This window comes from Lepisosteus oculatus, chromosome 4 (genome assembly GCF_040954835.1).
Source record: "Lepisosteus oculatus isolate fLepOcu1 chromosome 4, fLepOcu1.hap2, whole genome shotgun sequence".
Lineage (NCBI taxonomy): Eukaryota > Metazoa > Chordata > Actinopteri > Semionotiformes > Lepisosteidae > Lepisosteus > Lepisosteus oculatus.
Genome location: NC_090699.1, coordinates 63,689,873 through 63,702,842, shown reverse-complemented (window position 1 = coordinate 63,702,842; position 12,970 = coordinate 63,689,873). Strand labels below are relative to the sequence as shown.

General features: G+C 38.4%; 1 protein-coding gene across 2 annotated transcripts in view; it reads right to left on the bottom strand.

The window, feature by feature from the left end:
- cacna2d3a (calcium channel, voltage-dependent, alpha 2/delta subunit 3a) overlaps positions 1 to 4,743 on the bottom strand; it is a 180,020-nt gene extending 175,277 nt beyond the window's left edge. For both annotated transcript variants that reach the window (XM_006631128.3, XM_015348334.2), the window contains exons 1-2: positions 3,954 to 4,743; positions 2,920 to 3,001 (exon numbers count right to left, since the gene is read on the bottom strand). In XM_006631128.3, coding sequence (XP_006631191.1) covers positions 2,920 to 3,001; positions 3,954 to 4,072 — 201 coding nt within the window. In that variant the 5' untranslated portion in view covers positions 4,073 to 4,743. The remainder of the gene's footprint in view (positions 1 to 2,919; positions 3,002 to 3,953) is intronic.
- Positions 4,744 to 12,970: the final 8,227 nt, after the last annotated feature.

Genomic DNA, 12,970 nt, shown 5'->3' with positions numbered 1-12,970 from the left:
GTAACCTTGCTGTACAGTAAACAGTAAAGCCGTAGAGCAGATTTGGATAGGTTGAGGTTGGCAAACAGCAGTTAAAAAATTAAGTAAGATAATCACTTTCTTGAAGGTGGGAGCTTTTTCAATCACTGGTAACATTAATTACCTGAGGAAATCATGCAATGAATTACAATCATAGTCTTTGGAGTAATAATTTGTGTAACACAGCAGTGTAAATATGTTCTCAAAAAGGAGACCGAATATTGCTACAGTACATCTCAATTCAATCCGATTTAGAAAATATATTTTCAACAGAAATACATTTGCATTTGCTGTACTTAGCCTTTGATGATCCTAGCTTTTAATCAAGAGAAATATATAATCTGTCTTTAAAATGCCATTATTTATTTACAACAGTTATAGCACAGGTTAAACTGATCAATTGCACCAGCTGCCTTTTTACAAGCACTGCAGCAATATTTACTATTTATCTGTTATTAGTACATTTAAAAGACTAGGGATGTGTGGAATGTGGATTTCTTTTTTTAAAAAAATCTTTGCAATTCCTAAAAACAATAAAACATTAAATGGAATAATATATTATAACTAGAAATGTTAAATAGAAAAATAAATTTAAAATGAACATATGTATTATCATTTATATCATTTATGTCGTTGAGAAAGGATAATTGTCAAAAACAGATTTCACAAACCGAGTTTTCAATTGCATCTGAACAACAAAGTACTCTCAAGGAGAAACAGAAGTGCCACACCTTTCTGGCCTTTCTTAATTTATATTTTGGCCATTATAAAATTTGGTCATAAGGGATCCATCATCATTAATGCTCACAACCCTGCCATTGCCATCACAGCCCACTAAAATATTTCTGCCAGATTAAAGGTCATCTAAAAAGTTTGTTCTGCAACTGAATTACGAAAAACGCATCTTGAATATTACCAATGGCCTTTTGACATTAAATTTATTCTACAACAAAAATGAATTATACCTGACCTTAATTGAATAGTCTTACTCATGAAAGCACACATGAGCAACTGATACTTAGAGCCTGTTCATGATGGAATTGTCTGCATATTTTTTGCATATTAACTGCATTTTATTAGCTTTCATGTGTGTTTATATGCTGACCACTACCTGTTTTAATAATGTATTTAGCTTCTTCCTGGAAATAATATCAGTCGGTATTTCTGCAGTGCTAATGTTTAGGCAAGCAAGCAAGGGTCGTGTTTTAGGTTATATAATTTGCTGAGAAAAGATTTACTTTCTGATCAAGGCTTTTAGAATCACTTCTCAATCCTTATTTGAATTTAATAGACTCAGTCCTATTTTTCTAAGTCTGCGCAGAGAACACCGGCGCAATACCCAGCTGTGCAGCTGAAAAGGGAAGATAACCACAGTCATTCCTCTTATCTGTAATGATGTAATACATCCTAGCACAGGTTCCAAATGACTGGGGAATAATGGGATTGTGGAACTGCAGAGATGCTACACAATACTATAGTATTTCTTCTCTTCTACCATCCACATGTCAGCAAGATACTATACTGTATGTCATACAGTATGCTGTTATCAACCATTTGAAATGAAACGTTATACTCTGTATCTGTTATATGTTTTATCTACTTCTTTACAGACCAGTAATAAAATGCATATTAAACTGAAAACCCCACGAAGATTTGAAAGAAATTGCAAAGATTTTTTTTTTACGTCACTGTTTTGCTTATTTCAATTGACTAATTCGAACATTTCAAGTTCCATAGTTTTGGCTGCAAGTAATACAGGCATTTTGCCAGCGAAAGCAAAAATATATTTTCTATAGCTACTCCATGTGGCAAGCTGCTTGCCTAGGCCTGCTACAGTACAACCTGATATTTACAAAAATGTGTATGTAGATATATTGTGATAGAGGAAGAATGTGGCATCTTCAACAGGAAATTGTTAGCCATCTTTTAATATTAATTACCTATTTTAGGCAATAAACCTAACATACTTTGTTAGCACCCATTTCTTAGAATTCCCAGATATTAATTTTTGTTTCTTTCATATTCTTATCAAAACAAACATTTTTGAAGATCAATATATACAACAAGGCATGCTTTTTTCCCCAGAATCTGTTTAAATAATCTAATTAAGGGGCTCATTAGCTTTTGTATTTTTGTAAGACCCTCCTCATTTTTTTTTGTTTTGAAATTGCCATGTTTGCACGGTTTAAGCATTATGTTTATATAACAATACTGTTCTGAAAAAAACAATAAATTCTTACCAAGTATACTGTACAATGCAGTAAATACTCTAAGGAATCTTTGATTGTATGGGCTGTGGCATGTTGTTTAAATCAAGGTGCATTTATAGCTACTGTACAGTCATGCATACAGAAGTAACATTGTAAATGGCAGGAAAATCTATGACCAATTTAGCTACTTACCAATTAAGCCACCTGGTGGTTTAATCATGGAACACATCCATAAGACTAGAGAGGATAAAAAATTACAACCATCTCCACCCCCCTCACTCTCCTAAATGAATAGTTTTAAAGTATGTCGCTTCAATAACCTATTTTAAATGCAATGCAATGTCCACTGAGGCCATAAATTTATATTACCCAAAAAAGGAAAACAAAAAAAAACATTGAGGCACCCTTTGATACGGTACACATGCATAACTGGACAATACTGCAGTGCTAAGGACTAATCTTTGTTTTAAAACCTGTTCGTAAAATCACACAATCAGCAGCAACTGCCCTTGAGCCTCCAAGATACTAAATTATGTTTGTGCAGCTTAACACAAAAGAAAAACAAACACTGCTGTAAACACTGCTTGTAATTCTGAATTCTGGAAGTTGACTTAATTTCTTTAAACTGGAAAACAATCATCAAACAGATGTGCTAAAAAAAAGACTTGAATGTTTGAACAAAAAGAAATACCTTTTGAAGCAACTGTGAACCTGAGTACTTAGCTGAAATGGACTTGATTTCACCTCCGAATGCAGAGGCCCATAACTTCACACTGGAAATAAAAAATAATAAAAAAAATCAGTCTACAATAAAATATAAAATAGCATTATTTTATCTCACATCTCACAAAGTCTTACTGGATACCATGTACTGTATGAGAAATGACTGAATTCATATATCATATCACCTGAACACAAAGGTGAGGAGATACTGTTCCCACTACATCCATTTATTTTGCATGATCTTTACTCACCTCCCAATACAGCTCTGCAGGTTGTAGCGACCCGACCCGTGAGTCAATACGCTAAATACTGTCAAAGAACGCTGACAATACATTTTCTTTCAGTTTTCTATATATTAAAGGTTGAAGCACCTTTATTTTAGACTGCAGAGCCTTGTTACAACACTAGGCTTTTCAGCAGTGCAAACGCTGTTGAAAAGACAACAGTTTTAAAGTGAATTTAATTTTTAAATGCTACCTCATGACTTCTTATACAGGAACGGCGTTGAGCGGTACAGAATTGTAGTGATGCTGCAGCCGACAACTTCGTCGCTAGGCAACAAAAGTTTTACTCATGCCACTCAGGGAAAAGGTAAATAAAATTTCGAATTGAGTGTCCAAAAGGGGCACGCTATTAGTAAATAAATGGTTGCACAATTAGCAACGTCAATTTTCACAATTTTAAAAAAATGTGCAACAGTGGAATATGTTATTAAAACCTAGTGTTTCTTTCCGTTGCAAATAGGGCCCGAGTTTCCTCGTTTCACATAATATAAAATCAACCGTCCCCAGTTTTAGGCTATAAGACATTTTCCCCCCTCTCTGCATTTCAAGCCATAATACAGTATGTATTATTCCGTAGCTCTAGAAAAGTTTGTTCTGTTTTATAACCGACCGTCTATAAAAGCTTGTAGCCGGGCTAAAGACGCAGATGCACGCCCCGTGCAATTATTGCAATGCAATAGTTTTGTAGTCTGCATAAAAAGAACTATTCAACACTTACACAGATAGAGGAATACCCTGGTGGGACTCAACCACACTAACGACTGTCATGCTAAGTGTTATCCACAGCAGAAATGAGAAGCCACAGAACACACGCGAATTGTTCAGATTCCACAGCATCTTTCCTCCTGTTACTGTCCGCAACCAGTTCTAGGGTTAGTGCACAGCCGCTTCTGTACAAGAGGGAAGAGCCCTGTTATCCTGGATGGAGAAGGAGGAACGAGGCGCCGAATGAAAGAATCACGGTTTCCAATTCATATTTTAGACTTAATAGGTCCCGACGCTCTGTCAACAAAATTAGAAACGGATGCAACGGCTTTTCCCAGCGTGGCGTCTTCGCTCCCTGACTTGTGCGGTCTTGAGATGGAAGGAATGGTTTCGCCCAGACACTTCGGGGTATAGTTGCTTGCGACTCCACAGTAAGCAAAGTCCGATAGACTAGCAGGGGTGACCTAGTGCTTCTCCAAAGTGCCCTTTCTCTGCAAGAGAGTAAGGTAGTGAGAGGGAGGGAGATGCGAAGGGAGGCAGGGAGCGCAGACCTATCGAGTCCTGCGACGAAATCTTCTTCTTTTTTTTTTTGTCTGTTGCAATTTACGGAAAGATTTCTGACTGGGACAAAGAAGAAGCCGTAGGTTCTCTGTTTTTTTTTTGTATGTTCGCGATTATACTTATAATAGCCCCCCTTCAGCCTTCACGTTAGATCAAGTCATGCAGTTGTGCAGGTTCACTGAAGCAGGGTATTCATAGAAAAGTGCTGACGGAAGCCAGGAGGAGAGAAAAGACAGGAGAGAGGTAGAGAGAGAAAGAGAGAGAGAGAGAGGAACACAGCGAGCCAACTACAAAAATATATAAAAAAAGTCAGATAATTTCCCCCTCCAGAATGCATGTGATGAAATCCGTTTTGCTGGAAGGCTGTCAAGTGGGCAGTGTTTAACGTGGCTGCTTCACAGGAGAGTGTACACCCACCCCACAGCTCTGGAGTCCCAGTTCATTCAATGCAGCGCCGCATGACAGACGAGAGTTACACCGCTTAAGCAAACTACGAGGTGAAGTCAGGCAATTTTGAAAGGAGGAAAACGGATATACCGGGCTGCGCCTTGTACAGAAACTCGTTTTGACCGCTAAAACCCCGTCTTCCATTAAAATAAATGTTAGCCCTGTCTTCCAAAAGGTCAGTGTGAAGATGAACCAAAAAAAAAAAAAAACAAGATGCTCCAGTTTTCTTTTAACTGACCGCCCGTTTTTGGGTGTACTGGAGCAAGCGAGCTGTTTCTGAACTATTCGCTTTAAAACGCTTTGTGAATGAAAGGAAGTGCACCATAAGTAAATCAATGCGGGCTAAGTGACTCAAGCCTGTGAATAAATTATTAATTTTGTGCCTGTGTGGGAACCCCTTGGTAAAGTCTGGAGATAATGTACACATACTGTACAGGAGCTATATTTATATACAGGAAAGGATCGCGACGCTATCTGGGAGAGCGCTGGAAAGTCATTTGGGAATATTCTCACTGGCAGGCTCGTTGTTCTGACCCCCTTTCCCCCGTCACACAATTAGAGGCTGTGTTGTTTTCTGTTTGCTGTTTCACTGCAGTGCCTGCTGTTTCTGAAACTGGAAAAGGTCGCGTCGAGTCGCAGCCAGTTTAGTCGAAACTGAAGTACAAACGCGCAGAGGCGTTTTTGGTTTTTTTTTGCCAGTGTGCGACATTTACTGTAAACCTCGGGTCTTTTTTATTCGTGGGTCTTTATAGTGAATGTTTTCGGTTATTCGTCAATTAACATACTGTAGCAATGTTCTATCTGATGTAACAAAGATCAGTTAACTTGAAAACTCATGATAGAGGGACAATTTACATTTTTTTTTTGACCCACAATCAGCGAATCGGGGCTTTTTAATGACAAAATCTGAACTTTTGAAAAATTACCAGGCTCAAAAATAGTATTTGGAAAATAAGAATACGGTACACATCATGTGTCTCACACAGTACTGTGTACAGTTCGTCGGTAACTGGTTTGTGCGTGTTGAGCAGTCAGAAGGGCTACAGTAGGGCGCATCGCTCTAATGCCTCCTCATGCAACATTTGCTTCGAAAATGTTCTTGTCCTTTTAAGTATGAGAGAGAGAACACGTGGGGTGGAAAATGGATTTTGTCAATCCAACCAAGACTGTTCGCCCTTTAAAATACAGATAGAGTGTCCTCTGGTTACAACCCAGCCGCACAAGAAAGTATTTAAAATGTCGCTTTCAGGCATGTTGGTAACCTTACAAATAATGTACAGTACTACAGCACACGGAGAGGCGGCAGCGGCCGGCTCTATCCTGGATGTGTTATACAGTATACAGCATAATACTGAGATTTCGTTAGACCCCACAGGTTGTTTTTCAAATGCACTTAACTTTCCAAACTGTTAAATGTCCCGATGTATCTCTCCCTCCCCCCAAAAAAGGACTTTTTAGTTACAGTTTTCTACAGGACAGTCCATAGATTTATTGACTACTACTGTTACCACAATAATAAACAATGTTCTATGTACAAGTCTCTGCTTTCCATCAGCCCCAACATCTGTCTTGTGTTTTAAAAGATCCTGTAAACACATTATTTAATTTATATGTATTTCAACATAATGTTCAAGAACCCACCCATCCATGTTCTAATCCTTTTATCCAGTTCAGAGTCGCGGGGGAACCGGAGACTATCCCAGCAACAGGGGCAAGGCAGGATACACCCTGGATGGGACGCTCGTCCATCACAGAGGTGACAGGCACACGTGCACTCACACCAGGGCCTCTTTTCCCAGAAGCCAGTTACCCTACCAGAATGTGGTTGGACTGTGGGAGGAAACCAGAGCACCTGCAGGGATGTACAAAAATTCTTCCGTTTTTAAACATATGTTGGAAACATCATACTTTTATTAGTTTTTTTTATGCATAGTCTAGTATTTTAATTAGATCTTTCAATCAACAGAGAGGCAGCTGCCACGGTCGGGAATCAGATCTCTGATCACAGATTGCGGCACTCTTCATTTATTACATTTTAATGATGGCTTTTATTAGGCGTCATCTTTATAAATTTTCATTTTTTCCATGTGGTTTATTCAAGTTATTTCAGTGCTACGTTGAAAAGGTGGCAGATAAAGCCCTCAGGGTTTATTTCTGTTTTTATTGGAGTACACATCGCCTTTTAATGTCACACCTGACCCATGGGATTAGTTGCAGTTCATCCTGCTGATGTCCCTAAAACCCATCATTAATAGACCCTTCTAGATTAACCATATTTTCTTCAAAGATGGCACGGACAGTTAACCCGTCTCTTTTTCATATGGAGGATAGGAGGAAAGTCGGCATTCACGAAGAGTGATATTTCATAGCTGGCTTAGTCTGAAGCAGTGTCTTTTACACACAGATGATGCTGTGTGGACAGCTGGGATCTGTCCTTCCTATCAATACCTGACTTTACTCGCAAAAAGAACCCCCAGATGCTAATAATCTGACGCCATTTTTGGCAGAAGGTTTATGATGACTGTACACCTACGATGTATTATTGTTCCTCAGCCCAACACTCCAGATCCAGACAGTGTGACTAGGTGTTCGTGTCTCATGCTTCACTAACCTGCCTTTCCAAGCATTTAAAGAGACATGCTGAGAATATAATGCCGTAATTTCTCGGCAGAACCTATCTTTAAGGCTGTCCTTTCTGCCAAATGGCCATTTCAGTAAATGCACAAAGAAAAAGAAAATTAACCCACGTTATCAGTGTAAAAACAACAAATATCTTTATGGTATTAAATCTGATGAAAAAGAAACTCTTGAACACTAAAATAAAATGTTAGTTAGGATGACTGCTATTAATGATGATGACTATAATAATTCTATTGTATATTTGTCTGTGTTGATTAATAATTAATTTAATTTATATATAGCAGTTTTCACTACAGGATTCTTAAGGATTCTTAACATTAAGGAGAATATCAATAATAATAATAATAATAACCCACGTCATCCATCACCCACCTGTGTGACACACAGCATTTATTCTGCACGAGCTGCCCCACTACACAGCACATCAGGTAGAGGAGTGAGAAAATGCTTCAACAACTGAATTAAAGGGGAGCACTAATGAGGCCAGATTGTTCAGACCCAGAGTAGAATGCCGATGGTGCAGTACTTGTGTACAGTGTATTGTCCATATCTTACATTATGTCAGTATTCTCCTTTATTTCTCTACCTCAGATGCATCTGACAAACACTACAATCCATCTGTATGCAAGAGTGCTTGATTATGTCAGCGCTTCAGTGTAGTGGTTTAATCCACTCCCACTCATTAATTTCACTTAGGAATTCAATTTGTATTCGGATTCTAGTTCAAGGCAAAGACTAGTGAGAGTATCTTTAAGGCTTACACATTTGTAAGACTCCTCTGTTTGCAGCTTCACCACAGAAGAATGTACTGTATGTAGATAACGTGAATTACTCCACATGAAAATATAATTGGCTTTTAGTACCATGTACAGTAGGGTGTTGCCTTCAGATGCATGCTTACCACCTACACAACTGAACAGAGATGCAGCATGTTCCTCTTTTCCTTGAAAAGGGAGAAACAGGCAAGTGTCTCCAAGAGACCATTTAAATGTTATTTATCTCCAGTAATGGAAGAATAAAGGGCTAACGCTGGAATTATTGAGTGTAATGACAAAAGGCAGGGGGCACAGTGGTGCCGTGGTCAGAACTGCTCCCTCACAGCGCTGGGGCCCTGGGTTCAATTCCTGGAGTACTACAGTATCTCTGTGGAGTTTGTAAGTTCTCCTTGTATTCACATGGTTTTGCTGTGGGTGCTCTGGTTTCCTCCCACAGTCCAAAAACATACTGGGACGTTAAACGGCTTTTGGGGAAATTGGCCCTAGGTGTGACTGTGTGCTTGTCTGTGTTGGTGTCTGTCTGTCCCGCGATTGACGGGCGTCCCCTCCAGGGTGTAGGCTCCCATGTGCCTGTCGCTTGCCAAGACAGGCCCCAGCTCCCCCTGACCCTGAATTGGGAAAGTGGCTAGGTGGAGGACAGAAGACACAATTGCAAAGACTCATATCTTTGTAAATAGCAGAATCCCTAAATTAATCAGAGAAGTGGAGTGTCACAAACGCATGTGGGGAACTACTGGTGGGAAAGGTTTGTCAACTGGAGTAGCCATCTGAACAGATGTACAGGACATTCAAAAGCTATAGTTCATAAAGGTATGGTGTTTGGGAGAAGTCACAGGATGTTATCATTTTTTTTGAAGTGCATGCATGGACTGTAAACATCACACGGCCTCACCTGGTGTAGAGAGGAGCGCCCACCATTTGAAGTTTTCAACTCAATTGTGAAAAAACTGAAAAGGAAGTGTTAAGGTCGACAGGGTGTGTCAAGTCAGATACCCCAGTGTGAGTGATCGGTGTCTAGCAGGTGTTTTGGCTGGATTCTTGTTCTTTTCTGTCTGTGAAGCAGCGTGATGACAATGGCAATGACTGATGACAATGTTGGGAATTTTGAGATCCTCCCACTGTACTTATACGATACTTAAAACCTACACTGCCTACCAACCTTCTGTTTTTGGTCTGCCAACACTGCAAACGCACTGAATACAGGTATCTCTGACTTTACAGTATACTGTATATGTGTCCATGTCTCATACCTGAGCTGTCTTCCGACTACAAAAAAGTAGTAGTAAATTCTGATTGAGTCGATGTGGAATATATGTATATACTGTAGCAAGATATACAAGTCTATTCTTTTCTATTCATCTCTTTATTCCTTCCATAAGGTATGAGAATTCAGAAATTAATCAGTTAAGAGAATATATATACAGAAGATAGCGGACATGCTCAGTTGACACCCCAGGTAGGGTTAGGGTTAGCATTCACACACTACTTAGACAATTTTTAAGCTCAAAGATGGATTTTGGGGCCCAAGTCAGGTTTAGGACGAGTGTTTTTTTTTCTCCAATCTTAATTTCTTTTTTTCTTAAACTCCCTAGGGCCTGGCGCGGGGCCCCGAGAGGTAATTGTATCCCAAAACTGAGTCGGTCGGATCAAAAGTTGTAACCAAACATTATTGAATCTCATTCAAATGCAAGAGGTTCTATCAGTGGTCTTGACTGTTTCCCACTCATTCTTTTTGGTTTAAGGAACATGCCAAAATCCATTTTACAGTGATTATGAGCATATTTTGCACACACCTAACTGTATATATTTTATTTTGTATTGCCGTCCTTATTTTATCTTAATTTCTAGTCTATTCTGATGTCTGTTTTTGCTTGTCTTGGGCTGGGCTGCTGTAACACCTCAATTTCCCTTTGCGATCAATAAAGTGGTATCTCTCTAAACAGTATTTGGAAAACAGAATTCACTATTGCATTTCACTCACTTTTTTATATACAGTCATATTTTAATGCCAAAATGGGCAAATAATAATTTCTATCTACTAACAAATAGTCAAATATTATAAGAGCAAGAACGTTTAGCAGTTTATCAGGAAGCTTTCTTTGATTTTCAAGAAAAGGCATACTAAAACGTTACCACAGAAAGGAGCTTGTGTTTGTCTTGCATAACAAGAACTTAATGGCAAGAATCCATGATTGGATATAGAACTATTTTTATTGCCAAGCAGCACTTTGAGTCTCAGAGCAGGTTATAATTACACGGTAAATTTAAAACAATCATCACAAACGCAGGCTTTAGGGGGTAGGGGATAGTGTGTGAGCTCAGATGTTAAGAGCAAGCACAGCATACAATTGTCACTCAAGGCCTTGTGCTGCTCCTGTTTCAGGCAGCAAAGAAGGTAGTCTTCCTTTTTGCAGCATATTAACATGGGAAGCCTGTGTCATCAAAAGGACTATATATTTTCTCTCTTCAACAGTGAATATAAATGTTCTCCCTTCAGAAATGTAAGTGCACTACTGTGATAATTAACTAGAAATAATTACAATGCACTTGGCAGATTACAGCACAGCCTTGTCAAAAAAGTGGACATGTTTTATTTATGGATATTCCCCACTGGCAATGTTATAGATCTGATACTGACACAGATGTTAAAAGGTGACAAAATAGCTTTACTGGTACATGCTATATATATATTTGCCTCTCAAATCATTCAGATAATTGTATGTACTTTCAATCATGATCTCTAGCGACATTAAAACTGATTTCATACCAGCTTAGGATACTGATCAAGTCATGTATTTACTTGATATCACTGACCTTCTTTTGTTCTACTGTAAATTATATATAAATATAAATTATATGTAATAAAATTGTTTTATATTTGGCAGAATTGCTTAGTTTGTGAGGTTACATTACCCCTCCCAGACCCAAAGAGGCCCAACATTAAGAGCAAAAGAGATCATCAAAGTCAAGATCACATCTTGAGGGTTCTAGAGGATTTGAAATTACTTACTGTACGTCCTAAACTGAACCTCTAGAGGCTCTCTAACAATGCTACTTAAATGGCCATGTTGACATACATTTTCAAGGTATTAGGGCAGTACACAGTTTTTTTAGGATGTGCAGTAGCTCAATTTCTACTTTTGAGAATGTCTGTAGCTGAAACAAGTAAGATGTACTGTATTCAGTGTTTTGTTTAATTAATTGCCTAACAATAATAATGATAATTAATATGAACAATAAAAAATACTAATTCTTATGGGGGGTGACACATCTGGCCTTCAGTTTAAAAACTGTACAGTCTGTTTGGACTGTTCTGCTTGTCACTACAATACAGCTGTTCAGACCGGTATACTGTGAGTCAAGCTGGCCATCAGGGGGAGTCATATGTCAAAGAAAAATTGCTCTAAAAAAAGCCAGGCATTGAAAAGGTTGTGAATGCTCTTCCACTGACTCAGGTCCATTAGTGAAGTGGACAGAAGTGCTATACAGCTGGAATTTACAGCAATTGCTTTGCTGAAACAGAGGTCTATCTGCACCTTGATTTAGGGCAGCACTGCATGCAGGAGATTTAAACTCAAATACCTGGCCCTCTTAACTAAAGTATCCCTATACTAAAAATCTGTCAAAACTGACAATACCCAGGACTTTTTTACCTAAATGTCGCTGCTTTTAAATCCTCGACTATATGCAGTATTAAAAATCACTAGAAACAGGTATACTTTTGCAACCAAAAATGGTCTTATAGACGAGTAATATTAATTTTCTTCACCTTAAATTATATATACAGTATTACAAAACTGCATTTAATTAACATATGTTCTGATATAAACTGTAAACCATGAGGTCATATAAGGCAACAGAGCACATAAGCATACAGTATTACATGCATAACCAGAATCTGAGAACGTGCCAGTTACTGTCGTACACGAATGGGCTCATGTTAACATCTGAAGAGGGAACAGGAATTTCAGACGTGCACAGCAGCCTTTAGTGTTCAGAATGGCATAAATTGCATCTGACAGTACAAATCCCATTAGAGTATGTGGTGGTAAAATTATTCAATGAATAATTCCACTTTCACATTTGTTGAGCTGCCTGTCTCCAGACATACCACTGATAATCAACACACTATTAATTTTCCTAATACCAATTCACCGTATTTCTTAATTCTGCATTTACATAGATAAAGTGACTGCTGCCGAGACCAACTGGCTCAATAAAGCTTCACCCTCGTTTATGATATATATTTGGAAATACAGTAACACCTGTACTGTATGTTCCTATCTATGCCATACCCTGTACACTTACCTCATATACACTTAAGTCACACAGTATGCGCATATATGTTTTTTATGTTAATGTAGAGCTGATACAGTACATTTCTCTCAAAATAAATGGTTTTAAAAAAATTAAAGCTGTCTGAACATTTTAAAATAGAATTTTAAAACATTATGCTAGAATTCTTCCTTTCATGTTCCTCTGCCAATCAAATGTTTCTCCCGGAGCAAAATGCATTCGGTTGGAGGAGGGAAGTCTGCTCGAAACACCATTACTTTTCACAAGTCCTGCCACTGCAAAACTGTCAATAGTTATTTGTGGGCTTTCT